The sequence below is a fragment of the Delphinapterus leucas genome, chromosome 3 (assembly GCF_059928025.1).
Source record: "Delphinapterus leucas isolate spDelLeu-1000000601 "Yukka" chromosome 3, BTC_Dleu_Yukka2, whole genome shotgun sequence".
In the NCBI taxonomy this organism is placed as follows: domain Eukaryota; kingdom Metazoa; phylum Chordata; class Mammalia; order Artiodactyla; family Monodontidae; genus Delphinapterus; species Delphinapterus leucas.
Window position 1 is genome coordinate 117,809,614 of NC_143131.1, and position 25,486 is coordinate 117,835,099.

General features: G+C 37.9%; 1 protein-coding gene across 1 annotated transcript; it reads left to right on the forward strand.

Annotated features, from left to right (window-relative positions):
• Window positions 1-7,094: 7,094 nt before the first annotated feature.
• Window positions 7,095-23,241, forward strand: UBE2D2 (ubiquitin conjugating enzyme E2 D2). The gene is made up of 6 exons (XM_022588937.3): window positions 7,095-7,209; window positions 13,392-13,423; window positions 13,503-13,580; window positions 13,665-13,770; window positions 20,558-20,651; window positions 22,310-23,241. Exons 1-6 carry the CDS (start codon window positions 7,110-7,112, stop codon window positions 22,353-22,355), a joined length of 456 nt encoding a protein of 151 aa, XP_022444645.2. The 5' UTR covers window positions 7,095-7,109; the 3' UTR covers window positions 22,356-23,241.
• Window positions 23,242-25,486: the final 2,245 nt, after the last annotated feature.

The following is a 25,486-nucleotide window of genomic DNA, read 5'->3' on the forward strand; positions in this document are numbered from 1 at the left end:
TCATAGGTTTGTGCTGGGTATTTTCTATACTTTTAGTTGACTTGAATTTTTTAAAAAGAGTACAGACTTTAACCTCAAATAAGATTACCACTTCTGCTTATACTGAGTTCAGGGAAAGATTGGTATTGATACATGTTTCCATCAGTTTGTCTGTCTTTAAAATAGAAGGCAACATTATTAAGAGGGAAATAGAAAATATTAGAGTACCAGATTCTATAATTTGATATTTTCAGAAGTTAATAATTTTCTTTCAAACTCATCTAGGATAACTGAGTTACTAATATTTCCTAAGTTTTAAAAGTTTGTAATTTTAAATACTCTAGCAGTTAATTTTTAAATACTAGCTTCAAGTATTATGCTGGACACATAAGTTAACATTTCTGTTGCAACCCTGGTAAGATAGGAGTTCAGCAGGGAGAATGCAGTACTATGGTGATGACAGACTGCTTCCCTTCAGTGTGTCTTGAAAACGTGGAACATACCTTATCTTTCTAAGTCTCACCCCTTTCTTTTTTTTTTTTTAAATTAATTAATTAATTTTTAAATTTTTGGCTGTGTTGGGTCTTCGTTGCTGTGCGCCGGCTTTCTCTAGTTGCAGTGTGTGGGGGCTGCTCTTCGTTGAGGTGCACGGGCTTCTCTTGTTGCAGAGCACGGGCTCTAGGCGCGCAGGCTTCAGTAGTTGTGGCACGTGTCTCACCCCTTTCTTGATTTCTTCATTTTGTGCTATCATTGTTGCCCTTCACCTTCCCTTCACTTTCAGTTTTGCTGGTAGTGAGTTTTCTAGCATTGTCTTCTGTCTCTGATGCTTAATTTGTCAAACATAAAGGCAGTCAGGATTTAGTGTACATCATAATTTTCTGGGGGAGTTGTTAAAATGCACATTGTTAGGCTACACTGCAGAGTTTCTGATTCAGTAGGTCTGGTTGGAGCCTGAGAATTTGCATTTCTAATAAGTTTTCTTGTGATAATGGTGCTGCTGTGCCAGGACCTCATTTTTGAGAACTACTACTTATCTAGCTGTTCTTTCTTTGCAGTTCATTCATCTTAAAAGGAGGTTCAGCTTGATTTCCTGGGCAACATAGTTTCTCAGGCATTCTAACTTGTACATTTCTAGTATTTTTTAGATTCAGACTAAAAAGACATGATATGGTAGAACATGTATAGTAGAACACCATGTCCTTACTCTAATTACTAATTACATGTTTTACTTGGGTTGGATACTTTGTATCTTTTTTTTTTTTTTTTTTTTTGTGGTTCGTGGGCCTCTCACTGTTGTGGCCTCTCCCGTCGCGGAGCACAGGCTCTGGACGCGCAGGCTCAGCGGCCATGGCTCATGGGCCCAGCCGCTCCGCAGCATGTGGGATCTTCCCGGACTGGGGCACGAACCTGTGCCCCCTGCGTCGGCAGCCAGACTCTCAACCACTGCGCCACCAGGGAAGCCCTGTATCTTTTTTAAAAAATAAAATTGGGGATTGGTCTAGATGATCTCTTCTGGTGTTGAATCATAATTTCTGCTTAAATCTTCTCATATCCTGATTAACACCACCAAAGATCCTTGATTTGTACAACAAAATTTAGAACTATTAAAAATTGACTTTGGGGCTTCCCAAAGTCAAAAAAAAAAGTCAAAAAAATTGACTTTGAAGCCAATTTTCTGTGAAAGTAACTATAACCTCTCATTTTCCCATCTTGTTTCTCTCACCACATGCCATAGGGTAAAAACCAAAATGGTGAAACAAATCTGTATTCCATGCAATCTGTATTTTGCTTCGTAATTGTTAAGACTGGGGAAAGAGGTTTTTTAAAAATAGCTAATAGTAGCATTAATTTTTACCAACTAATGACCTATTTGAGTATTTAAGGATACAGTGAAAGGAAACTCTACATATCCCTTGCAGGACCCCCTCCCCACAGAGCTAGGAAGTTTCCTTTCTTTCTTTCTTTCTTCTTCCCCCTCAACCCGCACCCTGCATTCCCTGCAGTGGAAGCGTGGAGTCTTAACCACTGGGGCACCAGGGAAGTCCCAGGAAGTTTCCTTTTTGCTACAGTGCTATGATACAGAAATATCTGAGGCTCAGAGACTTTAGCGTTCTGTTTTCTTTAATAGTGGTCCCTTTTAAAGAAGGGGTAATCCTTTGGAAAGTAGGTATTCTTAAGGAGTCATGTAAGGCATTATAATCATTCCTGTGTATCTCTTCATTGGATTTCATATTCCTGAGCCAAAAAAGGTAGTATTAGGAAATGTATTTAAAAGTTTGGCTAGAGAATGGACTTGAGGATACGGGGAGGGGGAAGGGTAAGCTGGGACAAAGTGAGACAGTGGCATGGACATATATACACTACCAAACGTAAAATAGATAGCTAGTGGGAAGCAGCCCCATAGCACACAGAGATCAGCTCGGTGCTTTGTGACCACCTAGAGGGGTGGGAAAGGGAGGGTGGGAGGGAGGGAGATGCAAGAGGGAAGAGATATGGGGATATATGTATATGTATAGCTGATTCACTTTGTTATAAAGCAGAAACTAACACACCATTGTAAAGCAATTATTCTCCAATAAAGGTGTTTTTAAAAAAGTTAAAAAAATAATAAATAAAATATAAAAGTTTGGGAACTTCCCTAGTGGTCCAGTGGTTAAGACTCCACACTTCCACAGCAGGGCACATGGTTTTGTTTGATCCCTGGTCAGGGAACTAAGATCCCGCAAGCCGTGGTGCACAGCCGAAAAAAAAAAAAGTGTGTAGTGAATTAAACCTTACTTGAAAATAATTAAATTAATTTGTGTAAGGTTTTGGGGCTGTTTGAACTAAGATAAATACTTGGGAAAGTCGCAGAGAATCAAAATTGTTTATAACCCTTAATCTTTAAAAATAACAATTCGGCTGTATACGTATAAACAAGGGGAGTGTATACCGTCAAAGAAAAAAATTTTAATTGAGAACTATTTAGTAATATCCAGTTTTTCCCAAAACAGGACCTTTATTTTAATTTTTTTTAGATTTCAAAGGAAGATTATAAAATCTTTCTAGAAATTGAGGATCCTGTCAAAGTTCCCTCCTCCCTCTTTTTTCTAAATTTAATTATATATACTTTATTTCTCTATTGCTCTTTCTATAGAAAAGTTTTTCAATAAACAGGAAAATTCCTTGGTTTTGGGTTTTGTCTTAGCCCTACTCTCAATCCCAGTAATGCGTAATTTGCTATATGATATACAAGAAATCTGAATACTATTTCTTTTGGAATAAGAAGTCAAGGAAATTAATATATAGGTATAAAGGCATATGATAAAGCCAACTGTTTAAAAAATAGCCTGATGTGTTAGGGTATTTTTTTCTGCCCAAATGATCTGTCTAGATCAGTGCCTTTATTTAATTTCAAGATTCATCTTTGTTTTGTTTTTGGCCACGCCACTCGGCTTGCAGGATCTCAGTTCCTTGGGCCATGGCAGTGAAAGCCTGGAATCCTAATCACTAGGCCACCAGGGAACTCCCTTCAGTTTTCATCTTAATGCAGGCACATCAAATTTTGTAGCTTCTGTGTCTATTCAGTCCAACTGGCTTTTCACTATTTTGAAATGAGATGGTCACAGCTTTTAATAGCTATTTTATTTTAATCAAAATTTATAGTCAGAACTGGTAAGTTATTTTTTTTTAATATAGATTTATTTAATTAATTTAATTTTTTGGCTGCATTGGTTCTTCCGTTGCTGTGCGCGGGCTTTCTCTGGTTGCGGCGAGCGGGGGCTAGTCTTTGTTGCGGTGTGAGGGCTTCTCATTGCGGTGCCTTCTCTTGTGGCGGAGCACAGACTCCAGGCGCGCAGTCTTCAGTAGTTGTGGCACACAGGCTTAGTTGCTCCGCAGCATGTGGGATCTTCTCGGACCAGGGCTCGAACCCGTGTCCCCTGCATTGGAAGGTGGATTCTTAACCACTGCGCCACCACCAGGGAAGCCCCTGGTAATTTATTTTTCAAATAGGCAATAAATACACTTGTTAAAAGGTATAAAAGGAATACATATAGTTCCTATTCTCACCCCCAAAACAGACTTTCCTTCTGAAGGCAAATACTGTGAACTAGTTTCTTATGTATTCTTCAGAGATATTTTATGCATATACAAAGATGAATGGATATATGCTTTTTTAGCAAACAACTTTGATATATATTATATGCAATAAAATTCAACAATTTTAAGTATACAATTTGAGTTTTAATAAATATATACACAGTGTTGTGGTCCCTATGAAAATCATGATATAGAATATTTCCATAACCCCCCAAATTTTCCTCATGTCCCTTTGCAGTTCAATCCCCTCCAGCTCTCTCTAGCCCCTGAAACTATTAGTCTGCTTTCTGTCACTATAAATTTACCTTTTTTAAAATGCATATCAGTGGAATCATACAGAATATAGTCTTTTTATGTCTGACTGATTTCACTTAACATTATGCCTTTGAGATTCATCCATATGAGTGCCTTGAACCAAGGAAGTGTTGAATGAGTATGTTAATTGTGTATTAGCTTAAGTTTGGGTTAAGGTTTTTTGAATTAATTATATCATACTGGCTCATGAAGTGGACTGATGGATTTTTTTTAATGGCTCAAATTTTTTTCCTTTCAGTTTTATTGACATACTATTTAAGTTTAAGATGTTCAGCATAATGATTTGACTTACATATATCATGAAATGATTACCATGGTAAGTTTAGTGAATATCCATCATCTCACAGATACAAAATAAAAGGTAAAGAAAAAAATTTTTTTCCTTGTAATGAGAACTCCTACGATTTATTCTCTTAACAACTTTCATGTATAACATACAGCAGTGTTGGGACTTCCCTGGTGGTCCAGTGGTAAAGAATCTGTCTTCCAGTGCAGGGGATGCTGGTTCGATCCCTGGTTGGGGAACTAAGATCCCACATGCCGAGGGACAACTAAGCCTGTGTGCCGCAACTATTGAGCCCACGTGTTCTGGAACCCACGTGCCACAACTAGAGAGAAGCCCACGCTCCACAACGAAGAGCCCGAGCGCTGCAACTAAGACCCGATGCAGCCAAAAATATAAATAAAATATTTTTTAAAATACAGCAGTGTTAATTTATCATGATGTACATTTACATACCTAGTACTTATTTATCTTATAACTGGAAATTTGTACCTTTTGACTAATTCACCACCTCCCCATACCTCTGATAAACAAATCTGATCTCTTTTTCTATGAGTTTGTTTGTTTTTGAAGTATAGTTGACCCACAACACTATGTTAGTTTCTGGTGCACAACATAGTGATTTGATATTTCTGTACATTACAAAGTGATCACCATCTGATGAATCTTATATTCACTTAGATAAATGTTAGTCAGAAGTAGATTAACTTTTTGTTTCAAATCAAGCAAGCATTCTTAGTTATAGTGACCTTTATTACAAACATTTGGGAATAGGAACTGTACAGTAGGTTGTTTTTTGTTTGTTTTCCTCCTTGAGATGGGCAAGGAATCTCTGTTGTAGAGGAATACAAAATCACCAAATTGAGATATGAAAGAAAGTAAATATTGTTAAATCTTTATCTCAACCCCAGCCCTTTAAAAAACAAAACAGAACTTTATTTCTATACTTTATGCTTTGTCCTCCGAGCTTACAGATAGGATAAAACAGGATAATTGATGTAACCAAATGGCTGGTTGAATAAGTTAACTCAGAAGAAGGGACTTACAGAAATATCTATGTGTTGCAAGTTAAAAAGTTTACTTATGTAACTCATTAATAAGATTTGAGATAGTTTTTATTTTACTTTTAATAGATTTTACTGTTTTTACTGTTCTGGTTTTAACATATAATTAAAACTAGTCCTCCCTCAGAGCTTGTTTTTATCTCAAATACCAAGTCAAGGGGAAAGGGAATATAGTATGATTTCCTGCTTTGTGGTTTTTCAGGCATCCCCACCCAGTAACAAATCTCAACTTTGTGGGTTCTTACGTTAAAGTAGCTAAGAAGCTGGCATCTGGTTGTGGAGCATTACTACAAGTAGTTCCATCTCTGATTACAAATCTTTATGATGGGTTATGTTCAGCCAGCTTTGTAATATATCCTTTTTGTTTGTTTGTTTTTTGTAGTACGCGGGCCTCTCACTGTTGTGGCCTCTCCCATTGCGGAGCACAGGCTCCGGATGCGCGGGCTCAGCGGCCATGGCTCACGGGCCTAGCCGCTGCGCGGCATGTGGGATCTTCCTGGACCGGGGCATGAACCCGTGTCCGCTGCATCAGCAGGCGGACTCTCAACCACTGCGCCACCAGGGAAGCCCTGTAATATACCCTTTTTTAAGTTTTTTCTACTACATTTGAAACCTTGGTAGTAGATATGAGCTGAAAAAATACCAGTATCTTGTCAGATGGTTCCGTGTAATTTGGAACATTTATGACTTAAAGATGACTTAAAGAGTTTGTCTCAAGTATAACCTAATGGCTTTGAGGTACAAAAACCAGCCTATGGGGACTTCCTCTGGTGGCGCAGTGGGTAAGACTCTGCCTGCCAGTGCAGGGGATACAGGTTCCATCCCTGGTCCGGGAAGATCCCACATGCCGTGGAGCAACTAAGCCCGTGTGCCACAAGTACTGAGCCTGCGCTCCAGAGACTGCGTGCCACAACTATTGAAGCCTGCATGCCTAGAGCCCGTGCTCCGCCGCAAGAGAAGCCACCACAGTGAGAAGTCCAGGCACTGCAATGAAGAGTAGCCCCCACTCGCTGCAACCAGAGAAAGCCCACGCACAGCAACGAAGACCCACTGCAGCCAAAAAAATAAAATTAAATCTTTTTAAAAAAAAAGCCGTTGATCTTTTTTGAAAACTAATAAGTTTTTACTTAAAAACAGTTTTTGTGGTTCTTTAGTACGATACATGTTTACCTTCCTTATATTTAATACCTACTAAACTCCGAACAAAGCAAAAATGATTACTTGTATAAACATAATTTGCATTCAAGAATCCCAAATAATGAAATCCCAAAGATTTCATTAATCTACCCTTCTCTGACTTTGAAGGAGTGCTCCTAAAAGAGCTTTACTGGTGGGACAGAGAATGTTGGTAACAGTGACAATGTTATTAATGGATAAAAGTTATATTTATGTTGAATACATTTCTTTTTTCTCTCCTTCTTAAGGAATTGAACGACCTGGCGCGGGACCCCCCAGCACAGTGTTCAGCAGGTCCCGTTGGAGATGATAGTAAGTATGTGAAAGGAATGATAGAGTGAAACATAAAACAGCATAAAAATCTGCCTCTGGGGAACTCTGGGACTGATAAATATACATCTCTTAAGGTTATTTTGTGTGAAGAGATAATTATGCAGTAGAGAAGAGGCAGTATTTACCTTTACTTGCCCATGAAAGGTGCAGTTTTATGTGTATCCCATCATCTTCTGTACTGTTTATTACATTTTGAACCTCTTCTGCCAGACATTGTCTGTGTAGTTGTCCTGGCTCCTTCTTATCTGTCCTTTGTCCCTTCTGGGTATTTACTTGAGTCAAAATATTCGAGCTTTTACTTACAGCAAGCTACTGTTCTTTCAGTAAGATAATACTAAAGATGATGGGGGGGGTATGTGTGTGTATATGTATATGTGTATGTATGTATGTGGGTCTGTGTCTGTCTTTCTGTTGACTCATACTCGTGAAGACAGCTACAATTTATTTTTAATGTCCAGTTTATCTCCTTAATCCTGTCTGAAATAATCTATTGTACTTATCGTACATGTTGGATAATAATTTTGTTTTTGTTCCACTTTGTCTCAACACAGCTTTTTCCCCTTATACCATCTTTTATCCTTTTTAAAATGGAGGATATTTGAAGAGGCTGTGCCTTGTAACACAAAACTAATTCACACACAAAAAATGCAACATTTAGCAAATAGGGAAAAAATGGAATATACTTGGAGTATACTTGGAAACATTTGTGTAAGAGAAGTATATAGATTAAGACAAAAAATAAATGAGGTTATATTAGTTTGTGTGTAAATTAATTTCTTCCTTGTTTTTCTTAGATTGCTGTTTTGGTCTCCTAAATCCTTAAGAACCAAAGCAAAGCCCTTGTACAAGGACTGCTTTATAGATAAAACAGATGTTATAAATTATAAGACTAAGTACTTGTGATGAAAAATCCCATTTATGTTATGTTTAGACCTGTCCAGTATGAGTAACTATAGTATTTGATACCAAACAGGACGGGACAAGTACTTAAACACACATTATCTCATTTACGCCTCACAATTCTTTTAGGTCATTGGGATAGAAATTGTAAACTATTTTAGAGAAGAATCTGGTGAGAGGCTTGTGGAGTTTCCGGAAGTGGACTCATTCTCAGGTTTTCTGATTCTACTTTTGTCATTTCACGGTTATCATATAATCCATCTGCATCAGTGTGGTCATTCAATTGAAAGAGTGTTTTTATTTCAGGTAAATTCCTCAAAGTTGAGAGTGGCTGATTTTTAATTAAAAGCGTTTGAAGTCTGGGGATTAGATTTCATTTTTGAAGTTCTGTAGTGTGCTAAAGTAATTTGCCTTTGCTTCTACCATAGTTAGTACTATTACATTCCTTTGTCAGATTGAAAAAATGGTTACCCTGGAGAGTTAAACTCCCCCAAAGCATAAGCAATAAGAGAAAAAGTTAAATTAGACTTCATCAAAATTTAAAACTTAGGTGCAACAAATGATACTATTAAGAAAGTGAAAAGACACACAGAATGGGAGAAAAATTTTGTAGGTCATATATATCTAATAAGGCATATTTATCCAAAATATTTTTTAAAAGTCTATATCTCAGCAATATAAAGATAGATAACCCAATTTTAAAATAAACAGAGGATCTGAATAGCTGTTTCTCCAAATAAGATATACAAATGGCCAGTAAACACATGGAAAGATGTTCAGCATCATTAATCATCAGGGAAATGCATGTCAGAACCATAATGAGATGTCACTTTACACCCACTAGGATGGCTAGAATCAAAAAGTCAAATAATAACAAATGTTGATGAGGATGTGGAGAAATTTGAACCTTCATACATTGCTGGTAGAATGCAAAATGGTATAGCCAGCTTGGAAGACAGCCTGTTAGTTCCTCAAAAAGTTAAACATAGAGTTATGATATAACCCAGTGAGTTCATTCCTAGGTATGTGTCCAAGAGAAATGAAACATATATCTGTACAAAAACTCATACATGATTGTTCATAGAAGCTTTATTTAAAATAGCCAAAAAGTGAAAACAACCCAAATGCCCACCAGCTGATGAAGGGGTAAATAAAATTTGGTGTATCCATACAATGGAATATTATTTGACGATTAACAAGAATGAAATGATATATACTACAACATGGATGAGCATTAAAAACATTATGCTGAAAAGACCTATACTCTGAAAACTATAAGTTGCTGGTGAAAGAAATTGAAGACGACGTAGACAGATATTGTTAAAATGACCATACTGCCCAAGGCAATCTACAGATTCAGTGCTATCCCTATCAAATTACCAATGGCATTTTTCATAGAACTAGAACAAAAAATTTAAAAATTTGCATGGAAACACAGAAGACCTCGAATAGCCAAAACAATCTTGAGAAAGAAGACTGGAGCTAGAGGAATCATGCTTCCTGACTTCAGAATGTACTACAAAGCTACAGTAATCAAAGGGGTATGGTGCGGAAAACAAGAATATAGATCAGTGGAACAGGAAAGCAGAAAATAAGCATATAGATCAGTGGAACAGGAAAACAAAAAACAAGCATGTATATCAGTAGAACAGGATAGAAAGCCCAGAAATAAACGTACGCACTTAAGGTCAATTAATCTACAACAAAAGAATCAAGAATATTCAATGGAGAAAAAGATAGTCTCTTCAGTAAGTGGTTCTGGGAAAACTGGACAGCTACATGTAAAAGAATGAAATCAGAACATTTTCTCACACCATATACAAAAATAAACACCTAAGTGTAAGACCAGATACTCTAAAACTCCTAGAGGAAAACACAAGGAGAGTACTTTTTGACATAAATTGCAGCAGTATTTTTTTGGCTCCGTCTCCTAGAGTAATGGAAATAAAAACAAAAATAAACAAATAGGACATAATTAAACTTAAAAGCTTTTGCACAGCAAAGGAAACTGTAAACAAAAAAAGACAACCTGTGGAATAGGAGAAAATATTTGCAAACAATGCAACCAACAAGGAATTAATTTCAAAATATACAAACAGCTCATACAGCTTAATAAAAGCTTTTTGATAAAGAACAAACAACCCAATCAAATAATGGGCAGAAGACCTTAAATAGACATTTCTCCAAAGAAGACATACAGGTGGCCAATAGACACATGAAAAGATGCTCAATATTGCTAGTTATTAGAGAAAAGCAGATCAGAACTACAATGAAGTATCACCTCACACTAGTCAGGATGGCCATTGTCAAAAAATCTACAAACAGTAAACGCTGGAGGTGTAGAGAAAAGGGAACCCTCCTACACTGTTGGTGGGAATGTAATTGGTGCAGCCATTATGGAGAACAGTATGGAGGTTCCTTAAAAAACTAAAAGTAGAGTTACCATATGATCCAGCAATCCCACTCCTGGGCATTTATCTGGAGAGAACTACTTGGAAAAGATAATATGCACCCCAGTGTTCATAGCACTGTTTACAATAGCCAAGACATGGAAACAAATGTGCTCCAGAGGGAGACGTAAGTCATTGATTCCAGTAGGTATTCTTACATTTAACCAGTGTGGCAGAATACTCAATTCAGATTTAAATGGTAGGCCTTGAAATGCTTTTGTTAATTAAATTAATGTGTTTTTTTTTTGTTGTTGTTTGTTTTTTTGTTTTGTTTTTTTGCGGTACGCGGGCCTCCCACTGCCGTGGCCCCTCCCGCTGCGGAGCACAGGCTCTGGACGCGCAGGCCCAGCAGCCATGGCTCACGGGCCCAGCCGGGCCCAGCCGCTCCGCGGCTCATGGGATCTTCCCGGACCAGGGTGGGAACCCGTGTACCCCGCATCGGCAGGCGGACTCCCATCCACTGCGCCACCAGGGAAGCCCCAAATTAATGTGTTTTTATTTTGTTCTTCTCTGCCTTTTGTTGGTATTGTAGATTCTAGATCATTTTAACAAGAGACATAAATATTGTTGATCTCAGTTGCTACATTAGCAATTTCCTTATTCCTCTCCCCTCTCACTCTTAAAGACAGCCCTGTGTATGTGCTTTTGCTCATTTTTCTGGTGACAGTATTTGACCCTTTATTTATAAAGACGAAAAGAAGTTAATAAAGGTTAGCATTTGAGTGTTAATGGGTTTTTATTTAGAACTAATGGTTTATATAAGTTTAGTTCTATTGGGGTATATTAAACAAACATGATTTACTAACTAAATGGATATGAATTACATATGAAATAGCCTGTTGATGTTGCTTATAAGAGTTCTCAGTAATATAAGATTCTTGCTTAAATATACTAGAATATTTTCAATTTTCCAGAGTGCCAGATATGAAAGAGATTGCATTATTACTTGAAAATATTGATCTTTTCACATCTTCTTCTAGGAAGGGTATCCTTTATGTAATTGTAAATGTTCTAGTTGCCAGCTTGTCTTGTCAGAATTTCTGCTCCAAGCCTTTTGGGTTTCTATGTTGTCTAATTTTTAGTCGATTTTAATCATAAAGCATAAAATCGTCTTTGTTTTCTGTAGAGGAAGAATAGGAAATCACCAAAAATAAATATTTTACCTTCAGCCAAGAATTTGTTCAGGTTTAAATTTTTCCAATAACTTCTTAAGTCTGGCAGTATTTTTAGCAAGAGAAAGATTGATCTTGAAAAGACTCAGAAGAAAAAGTTAGGACTTCGATAGTTTTAAAAAATTTTAACTAAATTTTTTAGCATGTCTCGATATTTGTATATTTTATCATCTAAGTGCTTTAGTTCTCTCTTTTTATTCCTTATCTGATTCTTACAACCTTTAACAAGAGTGCAGGTATAAATATATCTTCCCATTTACAGCCACAAATTTTAAAAATATAGAAGGATTAAATGGAAGAATAAGATTGCTTTAAAACAATTCCCTTGGCCTGTAGCTTGGTCATTTTTAATAGTGTTTTCAGCTTTGTCATTGGGATTGTTTACTCCAATTATCAGTGTGTTTTGTTTACTCGAATTGTAAGTATATTTATGATTAAAAACAGAATGAGACTTGTTTCTTTAAATAGGACCTTAGGGCTCTTTTAATAGGACCTTTGTTAAAGATACTGGGACTAATCTTAGTGACTCAAAGTGACTTTCTCCTTAGCTGCTTAATCCATAAAAAATTGGTTGGCAGAAGTTATGAGGAATTTTTCTCAGTACTAATGATGGGTAACGTAAAAAGGAGAGCCTCAGCAGTACCTATCCTTTATTTTTAATTCCTAATAAACAGGCTGCTCTTTGTAGATTCAGGCCCCAGTGAGGGGCAGACCAACTATAGGGTCAGTTCTCATGCAGGTGGTCAGAAGGAATTTAAGGATTTGGCCTGATATCCCAGTGGATTTTCGTGCGGTTTTTTAGTCTTCACATTTCCTCTTTGTGTCGAGGGTTAGGTGGTTTGGTTTGCTCATGTATAATCCCAGTGATAGCTTCCCTTAGTTTGCTCAAATCCTAGTGTGAATGTTAAATGCTAAGTAGCTTGCTTAGAAGTGAAAACTGGCTTTTTGATCTTGGTGTTGTCCTTAGTGGCATTACCTTGGAAATGGAACAAGCACCATTTTTTGCAGTTTGAAGAGAAAATTTCCTTATTAAACAAGTATATAATTTATTGGGATTATCCCGAGTTTGTAATCAAGCTTGGGGCTTTCAGCTGATGTTTTCTTTATTTACTGAGGTACCAGCAATTCTAAACACCTACAGGTGAGAACTCCTGGAAATTTTTTTCTCACTGGAAAAAAGCCAGCATTTCCTAATTTGAGTATTGTCTACTTTAAGTTTACTGTTCTGCTCTATGCCAGTATTATAAAAGGAGTATATTATATATATTTGTGTTGGGGAAATGATATAACACATGAAAGAATTGAATCTTGTGGTTCTTTTTTACCCTTTGAGGTAAGGAAATGCCTGTTTAAAAGTGAAATTTTGGACCTTGTCAAGAATTTTGTCTCCCTGACATGAATTTTCAAGATGTTTTAGCCCAAATACTTCTTTGTTGAGCACCTTATCAGTGTTCTATACCATGCTAGTCATTTTTGTTTTCTCTGTTCAGACTCCAACTTAATTTAGATTCCTCATCCTGCTCAGGACTCATCATATTGCTAATAAATGAACTGTGATTACATGGGGAATGATGTGTTATTATGGTGTAGGCATACTGTGGATATTGCTTCATGGTGATTTTTTGTTGTTCTTTTTCAGTGTTCCATTGGCAAGCTACAATAATGGGGCCAGTAAGTATTCAGATTAATTTCAGAATAAATAGTTTATGTAATTTACTCATTTTAATCCAACTTTTCTTGTTATCAACAGAATGACAGTCCCTATCAGGGTGGAGTATTTTTCTTGACAATTCATTTCCCAACAGATTACCCCTTCAAACCACCTAAGGTAATTGGGATATGACAATTGTTTTGTATCTACTTTCGACAATACTATTGAAACAGTTTACAAAAAATTTTCCTTTTTTGATAGGTTGCATTTACAACAAGAATTTATCATCCAAATATTAACAGTAATGGCAGCATTTGTCTTGATATTCTACGGTCACAGTGGTCTCCAGCACTAACTATTTCAAAAGGTAATAGAATGAGTATTTGATATCAATATAAAAATCCTACTGTGTTTTTTGTCTTTTTAAGATTACTTATTCTTGGAAAGATTGCTCGGATTCCTTTTTTAAGAGGAAGTAGCAATCCCCCTTATTCTTTTTTTCTTTTTAAGTAATTTATTTATTTATTTATGGCTGTGTTGCGTCTTTGTTTCTGTGCGAGGGCTTTCTCTAGTTGTGGCGAGCGGGGGCCACTCTTCATCGTGGTGCGCGGGCCTCTCACTATCACGGCCTCTCTTGTTGTGGAGCACAGGCTTCAGACGTGCGGGCTCAGTAGTTGTGGCTCACGGGCCCAGTTGCTCCGCGGCATGTGGGATCTTCCCAGACCAGGGCGTGAATCCGCATCCCCTGCATTGGCAGGCAGACTCCCAACCACTGCGCCACCAGGGAAGCCCCCCCCCGCCCCTTATTCTTAAAAAGACCTTTAGACCCACTGGAGAGAGCTGGATTTTCAAGCATAGGTATTCCTTGGTGTCGTGACTGCTCTCTGTCCATTGCTCTTGCTATTCAAGCATAGGTTGGAATATGACTACTTGGTATGAATGTTTTTTTAGAGCATAGTAAAAGTAGAAGACAAACAATGTCTCTTCCAACCTTGAGATCCATGAATGGAAAGGATAGATATTGTTCCAGAATAATAAAAAAACAGCCATTGTAGAGGAATGCTTGTATACTATAAGCATAGACAGTAGTTTCTTGAAGAGCAAAGTATAGGTGAATTCATATTCACATTCTTTAAGGTTTTACCAGCTCTTATCTTTAGGTTTCTGTCAGGAACAGAATCACCCTCTAAGATAATCAATTTAATATAAATTTTTATTTGAGCATCTTAATCTTTGGTACATTGTGTGTGTGTGGGGGGGTGAAAATGTGTAGAGAAAGTTAGTTACCAACTTAGTGATGCAAGATCCAGTAGTTGTTTCTTTCTTTCTTTACTTTCTTACTTATGTACTTACTTATTTGGCTGCGTTGGGTCTTTGTTGCTGCATGCGGGCTTTCTCTAGTTGTGGCGAGCAGGGGCTACTCTTCGTTGCGGTGCACGGGCCTCTCATTGTGGTGGCTTCTCTCGTTGTGGATCACAGGCTTTAGGTGCGCGGGCTTCAGTAGTTGTGGCACACAGGCTCAGTAGTTGTGGCTTGCGTGCTCTAGAGTGCAGGCTCAGTAGTTGTGGCACACGAGCTTAGTTGCTCCACAGCATGTGGGATCTTGCCGGACCAGAGATCGAACCCGTGTCCTCTGCATTGGCAGGCGGATTCTTAACCACTGCACCACCAGGGAAGTCACAGGGTCCTTAGTTGTGGTATTCGAACTCTTACTGGTGGCATGCATGTGGGATCTAGTTCCTAGACCAGGGAGCGAACCCGGGCCCCCTGCGTTGGGTGCGCAGTCTTAACCACTGCGCCATCAGGGAAGTCCCCCTCTAATAGTTCTTCAAAATAAGACCTAGTTATATGAGGAGGTTGGGGATTTTTTTATATTCCTGAACTGAATATTATCTTATTTGTTGATGTGAGATTGTTCAACCCCTCGACATCATACCCAAATGAAATCACAAGTGGATTAAATGTTGTCAAAGTACAGATACTAGAAATAGGCTACAAGTATGATAATGGGCCAATATGTTTAACAGCTATGAAGAACATATATAAATCAGTAAGGAAAAACCTAGATCCCAATGGACAGAAAGGAACAGAGGAAATAAAAATTAAAATAAGTTCCCATTTTTCACCTTTTTAATTAACAAAGATCTTTACAAAAGAAAAATAAATGTTGGTGAACTACATTGAAATGAGTGCTTATATATGCTACAGATAGAAGTATAGATTTGTATAGTCCAGTCTGCCAGTATGTATTAAGAAATAAGAGATTTAATCATTTAATACCCTTTGACCCAGTAATTCTAGGTTCATTCATTTGTACTAAAAAAATAAGCCCAACGGTTAAAAAAAGTTCTCTGTGCAAGTACATTTGCAACAGTGTTATTTCTGAAAAATAGAAATTACATATAGACTCAACGGTAGAGGAGAAAATATATTGGTTCTGGAAGATGCATTCAAAAGAGTATTGATCCTTAAAAATATTGTGGGAATTAGGAAAATACAATGTTTGAAAAAAGCAGAAAAGAGATAAAGTGTTACACACTGTAACTTGCGTTGTATAGAAAGTATATTAAATAGCTAGAAAGAAATAGTTTGGGTATTTGGGGATGAAATTTGGTACATAAAAATATTTTTCTTTTCTGTCTACTTAAATTTTATCATTTCTTTAATGCATACATTTAGACAAGAGGCAACATAGTTTCATGTTAAAGAACATAGATTCTGGATGCAACTGCCTTTATTAGGATCTCAGCTCCACCTCTTATTGGATTAGACTTGAGACAGATTGGCTTCTGCATTCCACAGAGTTTTCATCGGTAGAATAGGGATGATAAAAACTATTTCACTGTTATTATGAAGATTAAAAAAGCAAAAATGCATAGTTAACTGGTTCCTTGTAAGCACCCAAATAACTGGGATAAAGGCACTATTGTAAAAAGTATTGGAGGGGACTTCCTTGGTGGCACAGTGGTTAAGAATCTGCCTGCCAATGCAAGGGACTCAGGTTTGATCCCTGGTCCGGGAAGATCCCACATGCCGCGGAGCAACTAAACCTGGGGGCCACAACTACTGAGCCCGTGTGCCTCAACTACTGAAGCCCAAGTGCATAGAACCTGTGCTACGCAACAGGAGAAGCCACCTCAATGAAAAGCCCGCACACTGCAATGAAGAGTAGCCCCCGCTCACCGCAACTAGAGAAAGCCTGCACACTGCAATGAAGACCCAATGCAGCCTAAATAAATTTTTTTTTTTAAAAAAGCAAAAAATCCATAGTTGACTCGTACCTTGTAAGCACCTAAATAACTGGGATAAAGGCACTATTGTAAAAAGTTTTGGAGGGGACTTCCCTGGTGGTGCAATGGTTAAGAATCTGCCTGCCAGTGTAGGGGACACGGTTTCGAAACCTGGTCCGGGAAGATCCCACTTGCCGCAGAGCAACTAAGCCCGTGCGCCACAACTACTGAGTCTGCACTCTAGAGCCCATGCACCGCAACTACTGAAGCCCATGCGCCTAGAACCTGTGCTCCACCACAAGAGAAGCCACTTCAATGAGAAGCCTGCCACAATGAAGAGTAGCCCCCCCCAAAAAAAAAGAGTAGCCCCCCACTCGCCGCAACTAGAGAAGGCCTACATGCAGCAACGAAGACCCAACGCAGCCCAAAAAAAGAAAAAAAAAAAGTACTGGATAGGAACTTCCCTGGTGGCACGGTGGTTAAGAAACTGCCTGCCAATGCAGGGGACATCGGTTCGAGCCCTGGTCTGGGAAGATCCCACATACTGCGGAGCAGCTAAGCCTGTATGCCACAACTACTGAGCCCGCAGCCTAGAGCCCGTGCTCCACAACAAGAGAAGCCACCACAGTGAGAAGCCCACACACTGCAACGAAGCATGGCCCCCGCTCGCTGCAACTAGAGAAAGCTCACACGCAGCAGCAAAGACCTAGTGCAGCCAAAAATAAATAATTAATTTTAAAAATTATTGGATATTTGTCATGTTGTAATTACGGTAAGACTTGCATATTCTTAAAAGTTAATTTTTTGAAGGAAACAAAAACTCTGGGGCATTAAATGAAGATTTCTGGGGTCCCAGGCAAAAATACAAACAAAAAATCAGAGGACCATATTTTTCAAAATTGTGACTAAAATAGTTTTCCAGATAAGTGACCCCTTTTCTTTTTGAAGGCCTCCTTGTAATTCAAGGGCTGCTTGTGAAAGTGTTCATATGCCTATTGTTCTTGTGATTTCCTGGCCTGGTTGCTCTTCTTTTACCAAGTAGCTGTAGAGATAGAAATCTAGATATAAATGGGGCCAAGAGAGGTGGGACTCTGTGTGTGTGTGTGTGTGTCTGTGTGTCTGTGTGTGTGTCTGTGTGTCTGGGGGGGCGAGGGGGTCTAGATACCTGAAATTGTTACCATAGCTTTTTTTTTTCCCTTTCCCTTCTGTGCCTGGTGTTGATTTTTTCAGTTGTTCTAAATCATAAGGGCTGTTAGTTTATTTGACTTGATATGTTCTGTCTAGATAGCTATCTTTTAAAATACCTGCAGTGCCATTTTGTTGAATTTGGTTATATCAACATACCTAGGTTTAGTGTTTTAAAGAAGGCCTGAATCCTGTATGTGATATAATTATCCCTTTAACATAGTCCGTTTTTTCTTTTTTTTAATTAGTTAATTAATTTTTGGCTGCATTGGGTCTTCGGTGCTGCACACGGGCATTTCTCTAGTTGCGGCGAGTGGGGGCTACTCTTCATTGCAGTGTGTGGGCTTCTCATTGAGGTGGCTTCTCTTGTTTCTGAGCATGAGCTCTAGGCACGCGGGCTTCAGTAGTTGTGGCACGCGGGCTCAGTAGTTGTGGTGCACGGGCTTAGTTGCTCCACGGCATGTGGGATCTTCCCAGACCAGGGCTCAAACCCTTGTCCCCTGCATTGGCAGGCAGGTTCTTAACCGCTGTACCACCAGGGAAGTCCCCATAGTCTGTTTTTGAGGGCAGTAATCTTGACCCGAAATGCCCTCCGCTTTGAGTATATAGGTAAGGGACCTAAATATACAGAAAACTTAAAGGAAGCAGATTAAGTGCATCATAAAGCCACTTGATTATATGTTTTTAGAATTGGAAGTGACTGTGGGTTATGGCACTAATGAAAAGGGGTATGTACTGATGAGGAATATATATATGTTGGTGAAAATTTAGTTACTTCAGTGAAGAGTCTCTACAAGCTGTGGAAATAGAAGTTATTCTCTTTATAGAGAAAGAAGGTATAGTATATTATAAGCCAAATCAATTTTCTACAAATTCAAGGATCTAAGTAGTGTACTAAGAACTGTTTTACCAGGTCCAGATAACCCGCATCCTACCTTCCTTTCCTGGAAAGAAAGAGAGAAAAGTTATTTACTTAAAACTTATCTTTTTAAAACTATACAAATGAACTTATTTACAAAACAGCAACAGACTCACAGACATAGAAGACAAATTTATGGTTGACAAAGGGGAAATGGAGCGGGGAGGGATAAATTAGGAGTTTGGAACTAATAGTTACACACTACTATATATAAAATAGATAAACAAGGACCTACTGTATAGCACAGGAAACTATATTCAGTATCTTGTAATAACCTATAATGCACAACAAGAATCTGAAAAAGAGTATATATGTATATGTATATGTATAACTGAATCACTTTGCTGTATACCTGAAACTAACACAACATTGTAAATCAACTATACTTCAATTTTTTTAAAAATTTGTCTTTTTAAAGTTGCCTTATTGAAATACTTGGAAGAGTAAATAAAGGGAACTTAACAAATACTAATGGTCGTATGTCTAATTTTAGGTGAAGAATCAGTTGTATTCTTGCCAGCTTGATAGGCCAGATAAGTTTCTTCTTCTATAGTCAGTAATTTCATGAACATTCAAAGATCTATAACTCCTTGTTGTCATTTCCAGGAAATACATGAAATCTTTCCTAATTGCTGTTAGAATGTTCTGTACTTGAAGAGGGCATCAGGTGATACACCTGACAATGGGAAGAGAAGATATTTTGGGAATGCCATCTGCCATTTGTGGGCAACAAGAATGAAGAGTCAGAAAACAGCTTGCCTGATGTTTTTTGTTTTCCATATACTCTTAAGGCAAGGAAATAGCTTTTTTTGTTAACAACTGAATGATAAAGGGCATGTAAACTTTCTCATCTCTCAGAAGCCCCTCATCTCCGTAGAATAGATTTGATAGGAAAAGGAATATTCCTTTTCCTGATGAATTTGATGTTTGGGGAGTAATGTGGGCTCTGAATCATTGTCTCTTGCTACAGAACATTAGAGAGAAATAAGGTAGCTGAGTTCTGGTAACATCAGAATAGAAGGATTGGAATTTATTTCAGTATGTCAGAGACCACTGGATTTAATGTAATTAGTGGCCTTAGCCTCCTCTTTGCTTTCAATAAGGAATACATAAGTTAATGAATTTGAACAGAGGAAATTGTACTGTTGAGATCTGTCTGCTACATTCCAGGTTGTCACTGAGGAAATGGCTTAGATGAGATTCTAAATCATTACTGAAAATAATTTGAGACTTTAGTTTGAGATATGTTGTATCCTCTATAATAAGTGTGGCCAGCCCCATTTGGGAGCAAGTACTGGCCTTTATGTTCTTAGACTAAATCGTTTTCAATTAAAAATGAAACAAATCCATTGCATCTGAATATATAGTACCTGCCATGGAGAAAGCAGTGATTGTTGGATTTCATAGTTGTCATTTCTTACTAAGAGCATTCAGTAGTGTGGTTGTCTTTGGAATTTTGAAAGCCATTTATCCCTGAACATGGGCTTCTAAAAATTGAACTTCATAAGCTGGGAAAAGTGTTATTGGTCTAGGATTTGGAAGACCTGGATTCTAATTCCACTCTAATTTTACTCACTAACCAGGGACATGAGGCAAGACACTTCACCAGCCTGGGCCAGCTTCCTCAGGGGTTCAAGCATAGAGAAATCTTAGAATCTTTGTTGATTACTGTTACTGTAAACTTAGGTAGAGCTTACAAAGCTGTTAGGCACTACAATATAAATAGGGTCTTAGAATTTTCTCTTGTGTTGGCATCTCATGTTTCTTTCAACCTTTTTGCTTTTGTTCCTCTACTAATTTGTATGTTTTTTTCATTCTAGTACTTTTGTCCATCTGTTCTCTGTTGTGTGATCCCAATCCAGATGATCCTTTAGTGCCTGAGATTGCTCGGATCTACAAAACAGATAGAGAAAAGTAAGTATGGTCTCCAGACAGCAGAGTATCTGTGGTAGGGTGGAGATGTTTTTGTCTAAGGGCTGAGTATCTGTCAGATACTTAAAATGAAGTCCTAATATACTCACCTGGGGACAGGAAAGAGGAGTATTTGCATCGAGTATCATTATAAGTAAATGATTTTATATCTGATTGTTTCATGACTCCTACTGCCTAGAAAAACTTTTCTATAGTATATTTTCCAACAGCTTTAGGTCTTCTGCTTGGCTTTTGACGTGTAAAGATTTTGCATCAAGAGCCCATTTGTCTTAGGTAGGTATTTATAAATTAATGGGAAAGAGAATTGATTTTCTACCATTTGGAATAGTGTAAAAAAGAAAGTGAATAAATGTTACAAGACATTGATTATTAATAAATGTTATTAGCCCCAAGTTTCCTTTAAAACAAAACTTGTAGAATTTACATATTTTAGAATTGTATTGTGAATTATTGAAGAGTGGTCAGGATATCACAAGAGATAATAACTGAGAGTATTGAAATTTTTGTTTGTTTGTTTTGTGTATTATTCAATTAGAGTGTGAAGGAAATAGTTGGGAGGTAGTGGATAATTTTCTAAAGTTAAAATATAAAAGATTAAACAATTAATTGAATTATTGGTTAGAGAGGCATATAAATAGGATATTTTAAAATGGAGCTGCATTGAGAATGGGGAATTCTAACAGCAATTGGTTCTTAGTTTAGTTTTTTTCTGTATTTAGGTCTGAATAGTATCTATAACTATGTATTCTTGGCTGCATTCAGAATAAAATTAGATCATGCATTTTTCTATTTGTGAATTTACTTAGAAATACTTTTTTTTTTTTTTTTTTTTTCGGTACGCGGGCCTCTCACTGTTGTGGCCTCTCCCGTTGCGGAGCACAGGCTCCAGACGCGCAGGCTCAGCAGCCATGGCTCACGGGCCCAGCCGCTCCGTGGCATGTGGGATCTTCCCGGACCAGGGCACGAACCTGTGTCCCCTGCATCGGCAGGCGGACTCTCAACCACTGCGCCACCAGGGAAGCCCATAAATACATTTTTTGATTAGAGAACCATTTTGTCCCATATTTAGAATTATGGGCATTTTTCCCAAGTCATTGTGGCGGTAATGGTCAGCAGAACTTTTTTGATCAAAGAATTAAAGATCCTTTTGCCCTGCTTATTTTACTACTAGAATGTTCTTCTGGAGCAATAAACCCATTCATTTTAGCAACCAAATTGTTAAAATAAGTCCTGCCAGAACTGGTTGTTTTATTGATGCAGGGGAAAGTGTTATGTCAATTTAATCATTATTATATGATTTCAAGAACCATATAATATAGAATTATATTGTTCCAAGAACTCCAAATAAGTCAAACAAGGGTTGAAGATTGTCTGTTAGAAATACGTCGATCAAGTATAGACTGAGGGTATGCCAGCAAGTGCTAAAATTTAATTAGAATCCTGTATTAGTAGCATTTATAGGATATTTCCCACTATCATTGAATAAATGCTTATTAGAAATTTGGAGTAGGAAGATGGCTTAGCTTGAATATACTATAAGTTATTCCCTTCAAGTTACTGCATTCGATAATGAATGAACTCTTTTGCTTTCTAACTGACTCCTCACCTGTGTTAAGCTAAGCTTCTCTTTGTGTGTACAGGTACAACAGAATAGCTCGGGAATGGACTCAGAAGTATGCGATGTAATTAAAGAAATTATTGGATAACCTCTACAAATAAAGATAGGGGAACTCTGAAAGAGAAAGTCCTTTTGATTTCCATTTGACTGCTTTCTATGAGCCCACGCCTCATCTTCCCCTGTGCACATGTTTACCTGATACAGCAGTGCTGCGTGTTGTACATACTTGGAACAACAAACTAGAAATACTGTACTTCTGTACCAACATTGCCTCCTAGCAGAGAAGTGTGTGTGTGACAAGCCAGTTCTCCAGGCATAACCTAGGTGTGAGACTAAAAGCTTTCCTTATTGACTTAAATTTGGATAACGGCAGAGTGAGGGGTGGTGGGTATGGTGTGTGCTTGGATGGGGAAGAAAAGCTCCACTGACCTGTAGGAGATTGTTTTTTAAGTGAAATCCCATTAAACTCAAAACAGTTATGAAAAGCAAGGCGAAGAACATGAAGCTGTTTCTGTATTCGTTTTATTCCGAAGGACTTAACGTCTTAGGTGAAAGTTATGACCAATCAGATTAAACTCTACCTACATCCTGTATTTTAAGGTCTAAGTTTAACTGGTCAACATTTAAATGGATTGGAGCTATTAGTAAGTAAAGTGTGATGGGCTTTGTTTCCAACTCTTTTACATCTCCCCACCCTTCAACCTTCGTCCTTCAGCCCCTCTTTCTCTCTTCCATATTCTTTGGTTTGTATGTGGTTTCTCAGTTAATACATAGCTAATAGCTCTTATTTTTCTTATGTTTTTAACTGCTTAGGTCTATCTGGATGTAAGGGTGAAAATTCATTCGATGGAAATACTTGTGTATATTTAAAGACCCAATTGCTCCTCTGGAGCCTGTACGTTCAAGAATGATTAATCTGTGTAATAAACTGATTACTACAGTCATTACATATAATTTTGTGTGAATAGGCTTTTTGATTTTAAGAATTTTGTCTAGCTGAGATTAGTGGTGGATTTTTTCCCACCCCTAAAATGTTTTCATTTATACTGGTTGCATTTCAAAATCATGAAACAATTCAGTTTACATAGTAAAAAGGATATCTTGAAAGTAATTTTACTGAACAAGATAAACGCATAAGCTTAAAAGAATTTTCATGAAATTTATATGTGCAGTATTCCGGGAACATGACTGTTAAACTAAATAAGAAATTTGCTTTATTATTGAAACTAAGCTGCATTTCACTGAAACCTTGTGACATTCCTTTGGTACATAGGACATAAAACAAAGGCATTGCTATTTGGTAAGTTCAGCTTCTGTGATTGTGATTGTAAAAACAACATTGACCAAACCTGGGAAACATGAGCACAATCTTGTATTGGAGAGTCTACATAATTACTTTGCACTAACATTGCAGGATGTTCATCCAATTTTAAATTGTACTGTATGTGGCTTTTTGGTCTTCCCTTGATGCTAGTAAAATGTAGTTTGAAACTTGTAAACAGCTGTGTTTGCCAGAAACATCGTTCCTGTGAACTAGGCAAGTTACTTTTTTTCCCCCTACTTCTCCTAATCTAACTGTAAACCAGGCCAGCCTGAAAGCAATGGCTGATGCTCTCTAGCCGTCAGGTTCTTTCAAATGCATCTTTACACTCTTGCACAAAAATTGAGGAATAAATGTCCACTGCTTTTGGTTTTAAACTTGTTTAACTTGTCTTATCTCTCAGTGTCACTATTCCATCTCAGAACTAAGGTGTGATACCTGAAACCTTTAAAGTGCTTCATTTTAGCTGCTGGCTACTTATTATTAGCATTTCTAGCATCCTTGACCTTGCAAAGAAGTTTGACTATTAATAGTTGTGGGTAAAGGAGTTAGAATTGAGCTCTAACCTAAAATTACCCTCGTTCTCAGTATCATGGGTAAGTGGGAATTCAGTTTTTGACTGTTGACCATGGGCTAGTTGCACAGATCCTGAAAGCCCCATTCTTTGTCATCTTAAACAGCAGCCAGCTTATTACCATTTATTAGGTCATAATGTAGATATTTTCACAAGAGTACTTTTAAGTAAAAGTCATCCTGGTGTTCATGAAACATTTGGCTTTTGAATGCAGTTTGGTCTTGCTCATTTGAGTTTGGAACATATTTGGTCCAGTCTGCTTACATATGCCTTGGCCAGAATGAAGGCTCAGTGAGGAGACCACCTTCCCCACTCACAAAAAAAGTGTGTAACTCAGGATGGGCCTCATCTGGGATCACATTGCTTTTTACAGAAGTGTCTGTAGTTTTATCACATGTGAAAGCTTGTTTGCAGTAGATTTGATTATCTTGGTGGGCAGTGGTTATAAAGGAATGTCAGTGTATGGGTTCCCATTGCTTCTTTTTTGTTTTTAATTGAAGTATAGTTGGTTTACAGTGTTGTATTAGTTTCAGGTGTACAGCAAAGTGATTCAGTTTCATATGTATATATATATATGTATATATGTGTGTGTGTGTATATATATAGATAGATAGATTCTTTTTCCTTATAGGTTATTACGAAATATTGAGTATAGTTCCCCGTGCTATATAGTAGGTCCTTGTTGGTTATCTATTTTATATATAGTAGTGTGTATATGTTAATTGCTTTGCTTCTTTTTTTTTTCTTAATGTATTTTATTTATTTATTTTTGGCTGTGTTGGGTCTTCGTTGCTGCGCACGGGCTTTCTCTAGTTGTGGTGAGCAGGGGCTACTCTTCGTTGAGGTGCGCAGGCTTCTCATTACAGTAGCTTCTCTCGTTGCAGAGCACGGGCTCTAGGCGCCCGTGGGCTTCAGTAGTTGTGGCTTGCGGGCTCTAGAGTGCAGGCTCAGTAGTTGTGGCGCACGGGCTTAGATGCTCCATGGCATGTGGAATCTTCCCAGACCAGGGCTCGAACCTGTGTCCCCTGCATTGGCAGGCAGATTCTTAACCACTGCGCCACCAGGGAAGCCCCTGCTTTGCTTCTTAACAACATGGAGTGCTTGATCAAGTTATAGTTGGAACAGTCTCTTTTGGTAAAGCTACATGATTTTGGATACCTGCATGCTCTGTTACTGGCCAGTGGTCAAAGGTAGCGTTGTCCTGCTAGTTTGTAATATAAAGATTTGGAAAGAGGACTCTTGGGGTGGGAGCAGCAGGGAGGTCTTTAGAGAGAAGGATGTGGTGGTCAGAGAGGGGGGCCCAT